The 19,943-nt window shown below is 47.2% G+C and overlaps 1 protein-coding gene across 4 annotated transcripts in view; it reads right to left on the bottom strand.

Annotated features, from left to right (window-relative positions):
* Window positions 1-19,943, bottom strand: part of TTC7B (tetratricopeptide repeat domain 7B) — a 190,706-nt gene that overhangs the window by 58,152 nt on the left and 112,611 nt on the right. For all 4 annotated transcript variants that reach the window (XM_073610848.1, XM_073610849.1, XM_073610850.1 and 1 more), the window contains 2 exons: window positions 16,576-16,648; window positions 9,081-9,241 (listed from right to left, as the gene is read on the bottom strand). In XM_073610848.1, coding sequence (XP_073466949.1) covers window positions 9,081-9,241; window positions 16,576-16,648 — 234 coding nt within the window. The remainder of the gene's footprint in view (window positions 1-9,080; window positions 9,242-16,575; window positions 16,649-19,943) is intronic.

Here is a 19,943-nt window from a genome sequence, read left to right as displayed (position 1 = left end):
ACATCTGGTCACATGGTAAAGAGCCAATGTGATTGGCTCTTTACCCCAATCTGTGATCAGATGTGTTTGAAGGACACATAGCGATCACAGATCCCTGCCGATGAAGGGCGCATGGGAAGCGGGATTATGGGGAGGGGGGGGACGTCCATAGAGTCCCTCCTGGGAATTTGAGCCTGCGCTGTAGCCATTTTTCGGGCGTGGGCTGGAGGTGGTTAACACAGACTGTTGAGATTTTTTTTTTTTTATTTCAATAAACCAATCGTAAAAAGGTTTAATAAAGTTGCATTGAAATTAGATGTAAACCTAATTTCTAAAATCAAATTTAGAGAACTACACTGCATCTGAGCACCAGAAACCAAAATGCTAATTAATTCCTTTTTAATATTCAGAGCAAAACTGTCCCCATTCATCCATTTCTTCATGCTTTATTTTTTGAACTCCCCCCCCCCCCCCCAGCATTTTTAGCCTTGGCCATCTTGAATAGGGGCAGATAATTTATGCAGCATTTACTTCCTATAAAGCATGCAGGCAGGAGGGTGTGCTGAGAAGGCCCCTCCTCCCCTCCTGGAGACTTCTGGGATGTATGACATAATTTGCCAAGGCCTGGACAACAGGAAGCAACCGAAGAAATGTAAATATAAAAAAAAAAAAAAAAAAAGACGTAAATAAGAGAACCTTTCCTATCTATTTACGAATGCTAGCAGCATATGGGTTAAAACTAGTCAATGTTGATTGAGAGAGTGAAGTTCCACTTGAGGCTTTAACCTTTTAAATTCATATTAAAAAATAGAATTTTTGCACTCAACGTAAAATCCTTTTATATTGGTGCCGTCCATGGAGAAAGCAGTGATGCGGTTGTGAGGATATAGCGGCTTGGCCAGTCAAACGGCCGCAGCCTGTGAACCCCGGAAGGCCTAGGAGAAGATGGAAGCCCCCGGGGAAACCGTGACACTGCTCTGATGGAGGGCTTTGTTTTCAGGTAAGTCTTTCATAATGTGCTAGTATGGAATACATACTAGCACATTCTGCTCTTAACTTGCAGGAAGAAATTTTTTTTTTGTTTGTTTTCTTTTTTGCGGTTTACTACCGCATTAAGAGTGCCAGACCTTGTGGGTAACCTGGGAGCCAAAGCATGGGGGAGGGGGGTTCTCGATGTGGAGGTTGGGGGAGTGAAGCAACAAAAAGGGATGTTTCTTAAAGCGGAATTCCGCCTGGGTATATAAAAAAAAAAAAAAAAAAAAAAATTTAAAAGCCAGCAGCAACAAAATACTGCAGCTGCTGACTTTTAATATAAGGACATTTACCTGTCCTGGGAGAATGCGATATTGGCACCCAAAGTCGACCCGTCCCTCGGCTCCGGGTGCAGCGCCAGCATTATTACTAAGGGAAACAGGAAGTGAAGCCTCACGGCTTTACAGCCTGTTTCCTACTGCGCATGCGCGAGTCGCGCTGCGCTTTCTGAATGGTCCCTGCTGTCTTCTGGGACCTGTGTCCCAGAAGGAGGAGGAGCCGGACATTACATAGTTCGGCGATCTTTCCCAGGAAGTGGGAGCAGACACCTAGATTTGACGGGTATCTGCTCCCCCCTCCCCCTTGAAAGGTGCCAAATGTAGCACTGGAGGGGGGGGGGGAATCCGATTAGCGGAAGTTCCATTTATGGGTGGAACTCCGCTTTAACAGTCAAAGAGGGAGAAGGCTCTGCGGTCTCTTCCTCCTAGGGTGAACTGTGTGCTAGTCAGTGTTTACTATACTGTGCAAGGAGCTTTTACTAGGGGAAGAGATAGAATTTATTCCTTACTTTGCAGGAATAAAAACTTCATCCTTTCCCTCCTGTCAGAACGGGGGTTCTGCCTTGTTTACATAGGCAGACTGCAATTGTGTGTCTCTGCCTGACGATCAACAGGTGCCGGAGGACATTGTGTACCCTGCACCTGCCGATCGGCTTCTGCTGTGTGTGTAATCACAGCGGAAGCGAAGCTGCTGGCGGCACGCATGCCCGCCCCCTACCCGTAAGGGTCGGATCACGTACATATATGTGATCCGGCGCACAGGTGCCGCCCTGTAGCAGTAAAACTGGTGTAGGGTGGACTTAAAGCAATTAAAAAAAAAAAAAAAAAAAAAGATTCACATGAGCATGTAGTTTAATACATCGTTTGTGGGGAACCTGGTATCACCTCTCTGACGGGAGGGCCCGTGGAACCAAGAATCCCTTGGAAAGGTTAGGAGACCCATCTCTCATCTCCCCATGCACCTCTTATGTCTAAGTTACCCTGTGCCATCCTGGCACAAGGTGACCCGAGAAAATATATCTTGGATTACTTAAAATGGGACAGTATTATTTATTCACAATATCTCCCAGGATATATGTAAAGACTATTCTTGGTTTGTTTGATTCTGAACTCAACATGTTAGTTGAGAGAGCTGATCACATTGGCCTCTGTACAATGTAGGAGATGGGCCGACTCCTGCTATTGTGAGAAGGAGTCCTGTGTTTATACTTATAATAATGTATAATCTACTGTGTGAAGCTCGGTGACAAGTCTGACCTGTAGTGAAATCCTGATTAACCATAACAATGCTCAGGAGGGCATGGAGTCACATCGGCTGCTTTAAGGGGTTAGTTAATTAGCTCATGTTAATTCTGTTCTGGTTACAGGTGTATTGTTAGAGTAATATGAGCAGGAGGGGGGACCTCCTCTTCTACTGTATATAAGACTTGTATTTTGGTTCTAATAAACAGTCCATGTTCAGCAACTAAACAAGTATTGTCTTGTTTTGTACTTGTGAGCGGTTGGAATATCTGATATCTATATTCAGACAGGGAGGAAGCCGTATATGACGAAAGCACTCAAGCGGAGTGTGGGACGTTTCGTTACAACCTCCAAATCTCCATATAAGATCACCATTGTATCACATCCAGTAACCTAGATTAGTCCACCGTGACATAAAGAATCAGGAAGACTCACATAATGTAAAACTGTATATATCATTTTATTATTAAAAAAGTATATCTAACCACAAACACGCTAAAATGTACAAGTGCTCATTAATAAAAAAATGCCAATCCTGCGATTCAATGTGACCACTTCCTAATTCCAGCATGCGTGATGACGTCACGTAATTACATGAAACACATGCAGAAAAAGAGACGGAGGGGCATCCAGCAAACCAACACACCTGAACTTTTACCCTACAGTCACCCGCTCTATGTGCTGAATACGAAGCAAAGGTTTAACCACAGTAGTGGTTGATCTCTTTTTAAGGGATTCTGATCAATTAGAGATGCTTCAACAAATCTGCAGTCAGAATCGGCTGAAGAGCTGGAAGACCTGGAACAGAGCTCTAGAAAAGGCTTTCAAGCTCTTATCAGATGGGTCATTAAAAACCCGTGCATCCTTTACGCGTATAGTCTTGTTAAGATGGAAAATGGCGGGATCCATATGGTCAATAAGCGCCTGGAGAGCAAAAAAAACTTAGCACGAGGTTTCCAATCTTCAAAGAGAAAAAGAAAATCAGGGAAATTATTTTGCAAGCCTTAGGAGTTTTCAACAACGCGAGGCTGGAAACAGCACTGTTAGAAGCAACAAGCAAATCTTCTAGTTTCAGAGAGGTGCACGATGCATCAATTAAGGACCAAAACGGTCTCCTTTAACTTGGGATTAAAAGCAAGTTGACTGCGACTCCTCAGGGGTAAGCTCATTAGTCAAGGACTGAAGAGACTCAGAATCAGTCACGGTGGCGGATGACTTGGAAGCTGCTAATGCCGAAGGCAAATCAGATAAAAAAAAAAACTGCAGGAGAGGAACAGATCGAAGTCGCACGTGGCTCTTGGCAAGAATACGCAGCGGGAAGATGCTTCCTCAGAACTGTATGGCAGGAAAAAAAGTGCTGGGAGACGGTCACCTAAATCCCAGGGGAACATGCCAAGCTGCCCCCCCCCGCAAGATGTACAAGCATTGTGTCAGCAAAATCTCCACCCCCCCAAAAAAATATGGCATAAATTCCCGCACCTACCAGTACAAATCCACCCCCTGCTGAAATCCCCCCTCCAAGCACAAATCTTTGCCCCCCCCATCTCACATTCTCTCTCCCAATATTACCCCAGCACAAATAACCCCCCCCCACTCCAAATCCCCCCCAGCATAAATTTTACTCCCCCATTACTCCATCCTAGCACAAGTCTCCCCCCTCCCAAAAAAAAATACCCCCCAATCATCCATACTAGCACAATTACCTCCCCTCCAAAAATCTCCTCCCCTCTACCATATCACATTTTCTAGCAGAACCCCCCCTAAATCCCCCCCCCCACCTAGCACAATTCCTCTTCCCCCATCCCTCCCCACAAATCACCACTCTCAGCACACACCCACAGATTTACCCACCTGGAACAACTATTACCCTCTGCTGCCCCCAAACAAAAAAAAAAACCCTACCCCTCCAAGCTCCTTGTGGTGCCCCCATCTCCCAGCACAAATTTAACTCCCCCATTACCCCAAACTAGCACAAACCCCCCCCCCCCCTCCAAATTGCCCCTCCTAGCATGCAGATAGCAGAAACCCCCCTAACCCCCCCACCCCCCCACAAAGCACAATTCCTCCTCCCCCCCTCCTAACACAACTCCCCAAAATCACCACTCCCAACACACCTTTCTAGATTTACCCACCTAGAACAACTATTACCCTCTGCTGCCCCCAAGAAAAAATCCCCTCTCCCCCAAGCTCCTTGTGGTGCCCCCATCTCCCAGCACAAATTTAACTCCCCCATTACCCCAAACTAGCACAACCCCCCCCTCCAAATTTCCCCTCCTAGCACTAATACCCCCCTAATCATACCTACTAGACCAAATTACCCCCCTCCCTCCAAAAATCCCCTGTTCTCTACCATAACACATTCTCTAACAGAAACCCCCCAAATCCACTCTCCTAGCACAATTCCTCTTCCCCCATCCCCCCCCCCAAATCACCACTCCCAGCACTCCTCCCCAGATTTACCCACCTAGAACAACTATTACCTTCTGCTGCCCCCCAGCACAAATCCTCTCCCCGAAGCTCCTTGTGGTACCCCCCTACCTCCCAGCATGCATTTAACTCCCCCATTACCCCATCCTAGCACAACACCCCCCCCCCCCCCCCCAATTGCCCCTCCTAGCACAAATACCCCCCCCCCCCATCCCTACTAGCACAATTACCCTCTCCTAGCACATATCCTCTTCCACCCTCTCCCTCCTCCCAACACAAGTCCCCCCAGATCACCACTCCTAGCACACCTCCCCAGTTTTACCCACCTAGAACAACTATTACCCCCTGCTTCCCCCAACACAAATCCCCCCCCCCCAAAGCTCCTTGTGGTGCCCCCCCCCCCCGCACTTCACATAATACCATGGTGCCGAGGGCACCAACCCCTCCTGCCCTCCCCTACATGCAACCATCTAGCAGATGATGTCAGCACTCAGTCCCGCGGCATCATTGCCTTATGCAGGAAAGGCTGTGTAAACCAGGAATAAAGAAGCCTGGCGCCTCCGGATCTGGGAATGAACTCTACAGATTTTACCAGAATGGAGTCTGAACCCAGAAAGACACTTCCATGTTATCCCCACAACGTCTATCGGTGTCTGAACATGGTCCTCCAAAAGCCGGCCTAATGGTGACTGCTTCCAATAGCTGCAATGGAAGAGGCAAGGCTGCAGCAGCCATAAAGAAAGGAAAAATGCTAGAAAAATAGGTTAGTCTTTATATAATATTTATATATATAGGAGTCTTCAGGAGGGGAGGAGGGGCTTTCGAAACTAAACACACCCTCCTGTCTGCATGCCTGAGCTAAGGGTAGATGGATTTCAGGAAGTAAATGCTACATGAATCATTTGCCTTACTCAAGATGGCCACTGCTAGAAATACTGGGGGGAGGGGGTGTTTTTCAAAGTGATTTTTTTAGGCAAAAACAAAAAATCATGGAGCCATGGATGGATGGGGGAGTTTGATTTGAATATTACAAATAAACTAAATAGCATTTTTGTTTTGTGGCACTCAGATGCAGTGTAGTTCCACTTTAACACGGCCGAGCTGCAAAAAGAAAATTCTCCTGGGGAAAAAAAACCCCCCAAAAAAACTGAGGTATGCTGGTAGGAGGAGGCGTTATCCTGGGCTTGCCTACAGTCTGTTTGCCAGTGTCCTATCCTCCTGTAAGAGGAAAGTAGAACTCAAAGATTAACCACTTGCCGACCGGGCCATAGCCGAAAGACGACTACAGCGCGGTCGGCTTATTCTGGGTGGACGTCCGTGGGACGTCATTCCAGAATGTTGCTCCCACGCACCCCCTGGGGCGCGCACCCGGGAACATCTGTGACCGCTGCCGCCGTTTACTACGTGATCGTTCCGTCAAATAACGGAGCGATCACTTGTAAACAAACGGGCGTCACGTCATGACGCCGGTTCCCCCCTCCCCTCTGTGTACCGATCGGTACAGTGCGAGGGGAGAGGGGGAGAGATTGCAGCAGCGCTGTGGGCTGGATGTTTAGTGCCCACAGCGCTGCTCACTGCCAATACTGTGCAATACTCTGCCAATACCCTGCAACACTGTGCAATACCCTGCAACACTGTGCAATACCCTGCAACACTGTGCAATACCCTGCAACACTGTGCAATACCCTGCAACACTGTGCAATACCCTGCAACACTGTGCAATACCCTGCAACACTGTGCAACACCCTGCAACTCGATGGATGATAAAAATTAAAAGTGGTTGTAAATCCAGGGACGTGACTGGCCTCAGATGATATACAAGGATGAAACAAATCCCCCTACATACATTGTACCTGTTTATCTGCAGTCCTCTCTTCTCTACATCCATTCAAAATCCAAAAATGTAAAGCTTGTCCGAGCTGCCAGAAAAAGGGGGTGGAGAGCTGAAGTTACACTCTGCAGAGCTCAGTGAGGAGAGCTCTGAGAGCTGATTGGAGGGAAGACACCCCCCCCCCCCGCCCTTTCACACAGCACACAGGAACAGAGCTGAGGTGGTTAATCACAGGCTGTGTGCTGGAGCTCCCTCCCCGTCACCTTTTTTCCTCTTGGTATCAGGAAAACTTGTTAGAAGTGGCTCGGATAGCAGAGGAAGGAGGCAGTAGACAGAAATTACACAGTGCTCTGGGTTAAGACAAGCACACACTATAGAGGGATATGCAATTAGCGGACTTCCAGCTGTTGCAGAACTAAAGTCCCATGAGGCATAGCAAGACTGACAACCACAAGCATGACACCCAGAGGCAGAGGCATGATGGGACTTGTAGTTTTGCAACAGCTGGATGTTCGCCAATTGCATATCCCTGCTATAGAGGGATATGCTTTATTCAGATTAAATGTCTTAGGTTTACAACCACTTTAAGGTTTCAGCCTTTTTAAATCTGCAGTTTTCATTAAAATAATCCCTGGAGATATTGCCATGAAGGTCTTGGCCCCGGGAATTCCCATTATAGAATGGCAACACTCCGTTCCTGTCTCCCAAATATGCTCCTGCGCTGTCAACCCTGTCCCATGCGCCCCCTGGTGGAGACTACAAGTGGCCGCTTGGCTGTTCTAACATACATTATGTAGATATAGTCCACCTTCCATCAGAAAGCAAGTCCTCAGCTAAGATGTGCAGATGATGCTAGAATGAGAGCATGGAGACAGCGGCTGAAACGGAGACAGCGGCTGAAACGGAGACAGCGGCTGAAACGGAGACAGCGGCGGCTGCACATCGAGACAGCGGCGGCTGCACATCGAGACAGCGGCGGCTGCAAAATCGAGACAGCGGCGGCTGCAAAATCGAGACAGCGGCGGCTGCAAAATCGAGACAGCGGCGGCTGCAAAATCGAGACAGCGGCGGCTGCAAAATCGAGACAGCGGCGGCTGCAAAATCGAGACAGCGGCGGCTGCAAAATCGAGACAGCGGCGGCTGCAAAATCGAGACAGCGGCGGCTGCAAAATCGAGACAGCGGCGGCTGCAAAATCGAGACAGCGGCGGCTGCAAAATCGAGACAGCGGCGGCTGCAAAATCGAGACAGCGGCGGCTGCAAAATCGAGACAGCGGCGGCTGCAAAATCGAGACAGCGGCGGCTGCACATCGAGACAGCGGCGGCTGCACATCGAGACAGCGGCGGCTGCACATCGAGACAGCGGCGGCTGCACATCGAGACAGCGGCGGCTGCACATCGAGACAGCGGCGGCTGCACATCGAGACAGCGGCGGCTGCACATCGAGACAGCGGCGGCTGCACATCGAGACAGCGGCGGCTGCACATCGAGACAGCGGCGGCTGCACATCGAGACAGCGGCGGCTGCACATCGAGACAGCGGCTGCAGGAGGTCAGCAGTATTGAGACAAAGGTGGAAAAGAGGTGAAAACCTTAATTTATGAAAAAACAAAAACACAGCAATTGTTTTTGATACTCAGTGCTTTTTTTTTTTAAGCTAAATGTCATTCAGTTATGGTTTACATCTACTTTGAAGGGTAACTCCATTTTTGTGGGAAAAAAATAGCAAAAAAAAAAAAATGTAGCATATGCAATTACGACACAAGTCATATTGTAATTGAATGTTATTAAAAAATGTCCTTTCCTTTTCAAACTGCAGCGCTGTCATTTTCTGTAAAATGCAATATGGCAGCCTGGCGGTGTTCTGTACACGGATGGTATACAGAACGCCCCCCCTGAAATGTCATTTCCTTCTTGTGCAATTGGCTCACTGATTTTCCCAGAAGTCTGCACTAAGATACAAGTCAGAATTTGAGCATCCTGTGCAACACAAATGTCATTTTTAGTGAGATACTCCCAAAGAAAAATAATGTATAGTGGGATGCAGACCCTGCCACTTTCCTCATTAGAGCCCTGCAGGTGCAGCAGATGATTGATAATAATCATTTTGCACGTGGACACAGACAAACAGCTATTTCTTCAGAATAACTAAAAGGTAGGAATCTGCAACCAAGGTTGTTGAAATCCTTGTCTTGTACAAAGATCTCCTGGGGGGGGGGGGGGGGGGGGTGTATACTCAACAAAAGTGGAGTTACTCTTTAATTAAACATCAACTGCTAGCATAGTTTACTCACATAAAATTCTCTGGGTATTCGCTGAGTGCCATGTCAATGATATTCAGGGCATCGTGGTAGTGTTTCTGAGCAGAGAGCAGGAGCGACAACAAGTGGAGGGAATTGGAGTCATCACCCTGCAGCTGGAGGGCCTGTCGCACATAACCTAGAGCCTCCGGGATCTGGGAAGAGTAATCAGATTACATGATCAGAAACAAAAAAAAAAAAAAAAAGATAATCCTAGTTTGACACATGACTCCCTAAACAATGTCCCAAACATGTATTAGGCAGCGTCATCCCTAGTCTGGTGACACACTTGTCAAGCTTCTGCCTACAACTGACCTCTACACCAGCCCTCAAGATTGCCAGTTGCCTGCTTGGTGAGTGGAAATAAGGTGAGGGCGAGCGCAGAGCGGCATCGGAGGGGAGCGGCACCAATTCTACTCTCAGTGATCGGCCAGGAAACTGTGGGGAAGGGAGCGTAGAGGAAGAGGTGAGCCGGCTGGATCACAGAGAGGGGAACTTCTTCTGTGACACAGCTTGGATCTGAAACGCCGGCCGCTGTCAAACAGAGTTCTGCCTCCTGGACCGGCTCCTATAATAAAACAGCACACTGATCCAATGCCGGGAAATTGAGGTAGTATGATGTCTATCATAGGAGCCGGTGCAAGAAGCAGGACTCTGACATCGGACGGTGTTTCAGGTCCAATCGGTATCACAGCGGGTGATCCTCTCTGTGTGATCTGGTCGGCTCGCCTCTCGATTCCTTCCTGTGATCTCCGTGCAGCGATAGGATGAGGCTGCGCTGATGGGCGCGGACGAGGCTGCGCTGATGGGCGCGGACGAGGCTGCGCTGATGGGCGCGGACGAGGCTGCGCTGATGGGCGCGGACGAGGCTGCGCTGATGGGCGCGGACGAGGCTGCGCTGATGGGCGCGGACGAGGCTGCGCTGATGGGCGCGGACGAGGCTGCGCTGATGGGCGCGGACGAGGCTGCGCTGATGGGCGCGGACGAGGCTGCGCTGATGGGCGCGGACGAGGCTGCGCTGATGGGCGCGGACGAGGCTGCGCTGATGGGCGCGGACGAGGCTGCGCTGATGGGCGCGGACGAGGCTGCGCTGATGGGCGCGGACGAGGCTGCGCTGATGGGCGCGGACGAGGCTGCGCTGATGGGCGCGGACGAGGCTGCGCTGATGGGCACGGACGAGGCTGCGCTGATGGGCACGGACGAGGCTGCGCTGATGGGGTTGCACTGATAGGCTGCATTAATCGGCACTAATAAGTAGCGCAGGACTTAAAATTTTGTTCAGGCATCAACCAAGGTCATCATTTACTTTCTAGATTGAACCGGCTCATCGTTAACTTGTGAGCCTCTTCAAAAAGAGCTGCGATTTCAGACTGTAATACTCGCCTACAATGTTATCCGGCGCTCCACCACTCAATGTCTTGGCTGCCCATACTACTGACCACAGATAAGGGTGGGTGAAAGTGTTCTCATGTAAGAAGTGCTGGCATTCTTACTACTGCCTGTGCAAGGTCAATGATTGGGCGGGTACAAGGTTACCTACATCAGTGACCAGTTTCACTTTCAGTTGGGGGTCACCGATGTGACGACAAAGGCCCAACTCCTGGACTAGATGTGGGTAGCCTGCTAAACAGTCAGCCTTTGCAGAGCAAGCACAAGTACAGGATTGACTGACAGAACGGAGAAATGAAAAAGGTCTCAGATCGCTTTTATTAAATGAATACTTTCTTTGTGCGTCTTCACATTCAAGAGTCTTCACTCCGTGAATTCAGCTCCTTTATAAAAAGTGAAGGCACACTTTGGGTTAGTTCCAACAAGGTGCATGGCACCTCCTGGACTTATCTCTATTATTTACAATTGACAGGTTTATAGAACTGCCAGAAGAAACCTATTGCTGTAGTTCTGGGAGGCCGACAATGCTGGACCTTCTGGTCTCAGCATTATTATTATTATTAAACAGGATTTATATAGCGCCAACAGTTTGCGCAGCGCTTTACAACATGAGGGCAGACAGTACACTTACAATACAAATCAATACGAGAGGAATCAGAGGGCCCTGCATGTTAGAACTTAAAATCTAGAAGGGAGAATAGTAGTCGCTGTAGCCGCCATTCCCCACTCCTCCCCTCCTCCTGTCCAATTACAGAAGCCTTTGTATTATGTGAACACATTCACAAAATACAAAAGCTTCTGTGAATGGACAACAGAGGGGAGGAACGGTTAGAGCTGCTTTGCATGCTTTTTTATGCTCACAGTCTGGAGTGCATCCTCAGCGGAGCCATACACTTGTAAAATGTAATGTAAAATGTAAATAATAGAGAGACGTCCACAAGGTATCATGCACCTCGTTGGACTTAACTCATAGTGTGCCTTCACTTTACAAAAAAGCTACAATTTTGAAATACAGCTTTAAATCATAAAAGCTATTGTCCCGCACCATAGCATATTCACAGTGGCAAGTACAGATTTAAGGGTGATGTACAGCCAATGCTTGTTTGGCTGTACTTCTTGGCTTTACTTCTCCTATGGATCACAGGAGTGTAGTTCATTCTGCACTCCTGTGACCCATTTTCAGCAGACAGCGGGCTGAAGCCCACTGTTGGCTGATGTCACAGAGCCGGTCCAGGCTCGAGAAAGGTTGCAACCATATGGGTCGGGATCTTCCTACATGCCTGGACAGTCACCATCTCTCTGCTCAGGGAGCTGTAAGAACCGGGCAATCGGCAGTGTTTGATTGTTTGGTTCTCAGTGTCAGAGCCAGCGGGGGGATAGATGCAGCATCCACCTAGGTAAGTAGGAATTAAAAAAAAAAAAAATCCCATACTTCTCTTTTAAAGTGATAGTAAAGGTTTTTTTTTTTTTTAATTTAAATAACAAACATGATATACTTACCTGCTCTGTGCAATGGTTACTCCTCTTCTCGAGTCCCCTGCCGGCGCTCCAGGCCCCTCCCTAGTGCCCCCCCCCCCCCCATAGCAAGCAGCTAGGCACCCAAGCCGCTGCTCCGTATGTCCATTCGCACACGGAAAACGGCTTGGCCCCACCCCTGCTCTCTCCTCATTGGCTCACTGGTTGTGATTGACAGTAGCCATTGAGTAGTGGGAGCCAATGGCTACCGCTGCTATCTCAGCCAATGAGGAGGGAGAGATCGGGGTCAGCAGAGGCTCTTGTGCACATCGTTGGATCGAGATGGGGCTCAGGGAAGTTTTAGGAGGGGTTCTGCACACAGATTGTTTATCTTCATGCATGAAAGTAAAATGCCTTGAGCCTTTACAACTACTTTAAAGTGAGTGTGAAAGTAGGGAAGAGTTAAGACCCCACTCATTTTATCTTTTGCTGTTGGGTGTCCCATTGATATTTCCCTTTCCCGAGTCCCGACAGAAAGTGAGGGGAAAGCTCTACAAAATGAGAGGAATTCCCCCTCTTAAACTGGACAGTTGTCCATACCGGAAGATTTTCCATATCCTCCTGTTCTGGTGACAACTCTAAAATTTGGGGTTTCCCATCATTTTCTGTCCTGATGATACCATTCACCAGGACAAGCAGAGAGAGTGAATCTCTCCATCTGGGATAAAGACAGAAATGAAAGGAGTTGAGGCAGAAGGTTTTTTATCTTAATGCATATGCATTAAGACAAAAAAAAAACCTTCTGTGTGTAGCAGCCCCCCCCCCAGCACCCCCCTAATTACCTACCTGAGCCCCTTCTATCTCCAGCAATGTCCACGATCCCCCCAGCCACTCCTCCTGATTGGCTGAGACAAAGCAGCGACGGCATTGGCTCCAGCGGCTGTCAATCAAAGTCAGTCAGCCAATCAGGGGAAAGAGGGGGCGTGGCCAGGTCTGGGCTCCGTGTCTGAATGAATACACGGAACTCTGACTCAGCTTGGGTGCCCCCTGTAGCAAGGGGCACTCAAAGGAGGGAGGGGCCAGGAGCTGCAAAGAGGGACCCAATAAGAGGAGGATCTGGGCTGCTCTGTGCACAACCAAATGCACAGAGGAGGTAAGTATAACATGTTTGTTATTTTTTTTTTAAATGAGCCTTTACAAACACTTTAAATCTCCACTATTTTGAACCGTCCTCCAATAGGCTAGATATATACTATAACATAAGACCAGGAAAGTCTCAATGAAAGCAAGCCATTCAGAGACAGTCAATACCCACTTGCAGACTAGCGACGTACGCTAGACTTCAAGTGGTTATACCGGGATGATGACCACAGCTGCAGGCATCATCCAGGTACCGTTTTATAGCGCCGCCGGTCAGCTCTCTTGAAAAACTAATCCCAGAGGCCAACTAGCCACTGGATTGCTTTTACAAGCAGCGGGAAAGGGGCGTCCCCTCCCTCCAGCCGCCTTCTGCAGCTTTATCATGTCGCCCATCCCACTGGGAGTCCCAATCGACCGGCTGCCACTTTCGCCGGCTGATCGGAGAGCCAAACAAAGACCGGATCGGCTATGGTAACCCGGAAGCAATGACCTGACATCACTTCCGGTTTACTCAGATGTCAACGGAGGCATTTTCAAAAATCAAAAGCATTCGAAAACACCGACCTTGGTGTGATCGAATGCTTTTAAAGTGGATGTAAACCCCATTCATGAAATCTGAGCTGGGCACATATCTCTGCAGTGTTTTCGTATCTCTCTTCAAAGCACTGAGTCCCTTGGCTTTCTCCCGCTCTGTTCTTCTGTTATCAGAATGATAACTTATGACAAGTTCTCTGTCAACTGTGATAAAACCAGCCTGAATTTTGTGCCAGGGTGGGTGCTATAAATAGATTAACAGAGAGCTGGTCTATTCACAGCCCAGCGCTGAACTGTTTCTTCCTTTTTCTGCCTATGTGGAGAGGGGGGTGTGCCTTTTCCTCCAATCAGCTGTCTCACAGTATATGACAAGAATCCACACCCACAGGTGAATCAGGAAGAGAATTCCCTAACAGGAAGGGCACTTTCTAAACAGTATATAAAGCTGAAGACAGAAGATATACATGTAAAACTTATGTAGAGAGACTTTCAAATATTAAATTCTTGGGGGTTCTTACTAATTTTCTAGCAAAAAAATACAGATTTTTACATGAAAACAAAAGTGTCAGAAAAAGGCCTGGAGGTCAACTGGATATACGCCATTTTCCAGTAAAATAAACATATGGTTATAATCTGGGAGTAGATGATTTTGTGTCCTCAGTACTTAAATGAATGGTATCTGTCTCCACCTACAATCGACTCTCACAGAGCGGGCAATTAAACATACCAGGAGGGTCCAGCATGCAGCAAGACGCTGCTAATGAATGGCCCCTCTGCAGAGGAGAGTCACCTGGCACTCAGCCCCGGGTTCCTGTAACGCAGCTGTTAAGCCTTAAACAAGCAGTAGAAGCCAGGAGGCATTTCCTAGCTATTCAGACTATGCAAACTAGCCAAGTCATAATCGTGGTGCTCGGGAAAGTCACACAAACACAAGATAAGCAAAGCAACTGCTCTAAATACGGATACACCAGGAACTGGGCATCTGCAAACAAAGATAGTGCTGAAATATTTACCCTAAAGCAAACCCGTCACTGCTCTAACACGTGCAAGATTGGTATTGTACATAAAATACTAGCACCTAGAAGAGACTGCGTACACCTGAAAATTGGTATTGAAGTGCCTTGGGGTTCTCTCATGCAAATACTGTTCTGAGCGAGGTGAAGGCTTTGGCCTAACCACTCCTACTGCGTCAGCAAAATGATGGGCAGTCGGAAAGGGAAGCAGGGGAGGAAGGTGAAAGAGAACACGTGTTAAAGTGATAGGAAAGTCTAAATGAGTTATTCCTCCTATCTAAGCTGCATAGCCTGTAAAATATATTAATATATATGTGTGTGTGTGTGTGTGTATGTGTGCAAATGTATATACCGTATTTTTTAAATCCACTCCTGTGTTGTCACATGATCCAGCAGCTCCAGCTCCTGTATAGCGGAGTCCTCGACAAAGGCTCTGAATTTCCAGATTTTTGATGTCACCCCCATGCTTCTCTCCGTCGCCTCTCTGTTGTCAGCACATCCTCATTTTCCTGCAGCAGCCGCTCTCTGACACCAGGGAGCTGGAGTTGCTAGATCACATGACCGCAAGGGAGCTGCTTCGAAAAAAAAGGAATGTATACAGATATTTTATACAGGCTATGAAGAATAGGTAAGAGGATGGGGGAGTCAGAAAACCTATAATTAGCCTTTTCTTCTATTTTAAGTATACGAGAAGGAAGCAAGGGAGGAGAGAGAAAGTAAGGAAGGAAGGAAGGAGAGACGATGGATGAAAGTAAAGGAGAGACAAAGGAAGCAAAGAAATAGAGACGAGGAACCAAGGAAGGAGACACAAAGAAAGCAAGGAAGGAGAGACGAGGAACCAAGGAAAGAAAAATGAAGGAAGGAGAGACGAGGAACCAAGGAAGGAGAAATGAAGGAAACAAGGAAGGAGAAATGAAGGAAACAAGGAAGGAGAAATGAAGGAAACAAGGAAGGAGAGACTAGGAAGCAAGAGGGAAAATGAAGGAAGCAAGGAAGGGGAAATTAAGGAAGCAAGGAAGAAGAGATGAGAAAGCAAGGGAGAAGAGACGAGGAAGCAAGGGAGAAGAGACGAGGAAGAAAAGAAGGGATGAGGAAGAAAAGAAGGAGAGACAAACAAGAAAGGATAGATGAGGAAGCAGGGCAGGAGAGACGAAGAAGCAGGGCAGGAGAGACGAAGAAGCAGGGCAGGAGAGAGCAAGGAAAGAAGAGAGGAGAGAGCAAGGAAAGAAGAGAGGAGAGAGCAAGGAAAGAAGAGAGGAGAGAGCAAGGAAAGAAGAGAGGAGAGAGCAAGGAAAGAAGAGAGGAGAGAGCAAGGAAAGAAGAGAGGAGAGAGCAAGGAAAGAAGAGAGGAGAGAGCAAGGAAGGAAGAAAGGAGAGAGCAAGGAATGAAGAAGAGAGAGAAAGGAAGGAAAAAAAATTGTACTTTCTTTCCTATTTGTCTGGCATGCAGAATAAAAGGTCACTGGATTAGTATGTCAACCAGGCATTTACACTGAAATTTGAACTATTTTATAGGTAGGGTTTCGTGTTTGGCTAGCAAGATTGACTGAAGGGAAATTCTTGTGTTGTTACCCCCCTTGCATGCACTTGGTCTCTGCTAGTCAGAAGCTGACATATCGGGGTTCATTTACTAAAATGAACACTTTGATAAGTGAACAGCCTTTATATCTTTAGAAAATTAAGCCCAGTGAATGGGGTAATTTGAGCTGGACACTTTTTTACTTTATGTTAGATTGTAAGCTCTTCTGAGCAGGGCCCTCTTATCCCTCTTGTATTTTATTGTATAGTAACTGTATTGTCTCCCTTTTATATTGTAAAGCGCTGCGTAAACTGTTGGCACTATATAAATCCTGTATAATAGTATAATAATAATGTAGCAATTTAACATAAAGGGCACCAAGGGGGTCTAAAGCATAGTTTGGAAGTTTGGAAAAACAGAAACTTTCAGGTCAGCTTACCTGCCGAGATATTGCCAGCTGTAGAGCGAGGTAGAATGCCGCCTGATGGTCTGTTGGCGTTAAGCTGTGAGCCCTGAGGAGGCAAGAATCAAAACAGTCAAACACATGTCTGACACTGTGCCACAGAGTATGGCTTCCCTTTAAATGAATGGCTGCAGAAAGACAGAAATACCTTAAAGCATATCTAAATCTGGGAACATAAATGTAATATATTGTAGTTTACCAGTCCTTAGATGTGGCGACTACATTGGTTTTCTTTTTCTGGCTTTTTTCCCTTTATTTTCATGATATACTTGCACATTATGACCAACTTACCTCTTGGTTTGTTCTCTACCAGCAATGACAGCTCAGCGCTCCTGTCATCTCTCAGTCTCTGCCATCTTTTTTGTCACTTCTTCCTCATCTGGCATTTTCCTTCGTCAGCCATTGATGATGTGACTCCCACATAGCCCGTTTCCCCAAAAATAAGACCTAGCGTGATTGTCAGTGATGGCTGCAATATAAGCCCTACCCCCCAAATAAGCCCTACCCTGTTTCCCCGAAAATAAGACCTAGCATAATTGTCAGTGATGGCTGCAATATAAGCCCTACCCCCCAAATAAGCCCTACCCTGTTTCCCCGAAAATAAGCCCTACCCTGAAAATAAGACCTACAAGGACTTTAACTAGGGCTTATTTGGGGGGTAGGGCTTATATTGAAGCCATCGCTGACAATCACGCTAGGTCTTATTTTCGGGGAAACAGGGTATGTGCAGAGGAAATATGCCTAGTCCCAGCACTTGGCTCCACTTTCAACATCTTACAAATGCTGACAGCATGCATGGAGTGTACACTACACTTTGCATGCACCAAAAAAAAAAGTTTTTTTTGGCAGAGACATACAAAGTCTCTCCTTCCAAAATATTCTACCTACTAACAATTTTTAAACTGTAAAGTTAAAGTATAAAAAAGGCAAAACTTATTTTTTTTTTTTTTTTTGGTGTGGAGTGAAGAGGGATTAGAACACCTATTGCATTTTTATTGCTGTCTGTTGCCCCTGTTAGGGAGAGTCATCCATTCTATTTTTCCTGTTTACATATATCATTGAAAGTAAAAGAAAATCACAAATTTTGTCCCCAGAAAAGGAATAGAGGGGAAATCTTCCAATGGGGACACTAGTTATGTTGACCTGGGGGGGTCCCCAAGGAATTTCCTTAATTTGCAGGGATTTCCTCTTACTTCCCGTTTGGCTATGGGACAGGAAGTGAAGGGAAATCTCCGCAATGGGACACAGATGGCGAAAGAAAAATCTTACAGGGGTTATCACTAGGGTTGCACCGATACCGAGCATTTGCACGAGTACTTGCCTGATACTGGACAATCGGGGATGATTGGTGCGGCGATGGGGGCAGTTACAAGCACCGATCTCCCTGTATAGATTTTAATAAAGCAGATAACAGCCGCTTCTCCTCCTCACCCCCCTGTGGCTTTCAGCTGCTTTATTGAAATCTATACAGGGAGATCGGTGCTTGTAACTGCCCCCACTGCCACACCGATGCCCTCCTCCGGGTCCCCCTCTGTGTGATCCTCCGTATCCCCCTATGTGCCCTCCTCCAGTCCCCCTCCGTGTGCTCCTCCATGCTTCTCCGGTCCCCCAATGTCCCCGATCTGTCAGGTTGGAAAGCGGAGGAAGGAGGTGGTAAATGTCATTTACCGGCTCCTTCCTTTTCTCAATGCACAGAGTCACTGACTGTCCATTCATAACTGAGCATCGTAAACTGTGTTTATAATGCTTCAGTTTATGAATGGAGAGGAGCCTCTGTCTCTTGTCCAATCGTCTCCAGTGCAGCTGAGGCTACAGAGAAATGGACTGGGGAATCTGTGTCCTCAGTCCCTTTCTCTGTCTTAAAGGGGAGATGTCGGGGGTCTGTTTAATATCTCATCAAAACCACTTCCGGACCGCACACCTCGCATATAATGTAGAGGGGTGGCACGGCTGCGAGAACCAACGTACCTGTACGTCTGTCCATGCATGAGATACAGTGGGCGCACGTGCGCCCACAGGTCCGGCAGACTCGATGACCACCTGCCACCCGCGATATCGCGGTACAGAGAGGCAGAACAGGGATCTGCCTATGTAAACAAGGTGGATCCCCATTCTGACAGGGGACACTACTGAGATCTGCTGTTCCTAGTGATCAGGAACAGCGATCTCTGTCATGTCCCAGTAAGCCCATCCCCCACACAGTTAGAACACATCCAGGGAACACAGTTAACATCTCGATCACCCCCTCGTGTTAACCCCTTCCCTGCCAGTGTCATTTATACACTGATCAGTGCATTTTTTTTAGCACTGATCACTGTAATAATGTCACTGGTCCCCAAAAAGTGTCACTTGGGGTCAGTTTTGACTGTCACAATGTCGCAGTCCCGCTAAAAATTGCGAATCGCCGCCATTACCAGTAAAAACAATAAAAAAATAAAAAATAAAAGTCCATAAATCTAACCCATAGTTTGTAGATGCAATAACTTTTGCGCAAACCAATCAATATGTGCTTATTGCAATTTTTTTTTACCAAACATATGTAGAAAAATATATATCGGCCTAAACTGATGAATAAATTCTTTTTTTTTATATATTTTTTGGGATATTTATTTCTAGCAGAAAGTAAAAAATATTGTAATTTTTTTCAAAATTGTCAGTCTTTTTTTATTTATAGCGCAAAAAATTTAAACCGCAGAGGTGATCAAATACCACCAAAAGAAAGCTCCATTTTTGGGGAGAAAAAGGACATCAATGTTTGGGTACAGTGCCACACGACCGCATAATCGTCAGTTAAAGCGACGCAGTGCCGTATCGCAAAAAATGGCCTGATCATTAAGGGGTTAAATCCTTCCAGGGATTTAAAGGAGTACAGCCAAGCTCGTTTGGCTGTACTTCTCCAGTGGATCACAGGAGTGCAGTTCGTTCTGCACCCCTGTGACCCGTTTGCAGCAGACAGCGGGCAGAAGCCCGCTGTCAGCTGACGTCTAGGAGCCAGTCCAGGTTGGGAAAAGATTGCGATAATATGGTCGGAATCCGTCCACACACCTGGACCGCGCATCCGGCTCAGCCTCTCAGCGATCTGCCCCCCTCCACGGCCCAATGCTCCAGTGAGCGAGGAGGGGGGCAGACCAGAGACCCAGTGACTGAAAGTCGCCAACTCTCTGCTCAGAGAACTAAGTGATCAGCGTTGTTTGATCGCTCGGTTCCCAGCTTTAGAGCAAGCGGGGGGAGAGGGGGGGTATGATTGACCCCCTGAAAAAAAAATTCCCATACTTCTGTTTTAAAGTTTTTAGTTATCCATCTATCCATTTTTTTTTGTAAAAAGCCCCAATATAATATCAGAT

Source organism: Aquarana catesbeiana, linkage group LG13, assembly GCF_042186555.1.
Source record: "Aquarana catesbeiana isolate 2022-GZ linkage group LG13, ASM4218655v1, whole genome shotgun sequence".
Classification (NCBI taxonomy): domain Eukaryota; kingdom Metazoa; phylum Chordata; class Amphibia; order Anura; family Ranidae; genus Aquarana; species Aquarana catesbeiana.
This window is presented reverse-complemented; position numbering and strand designations above follow the sequence as displayed.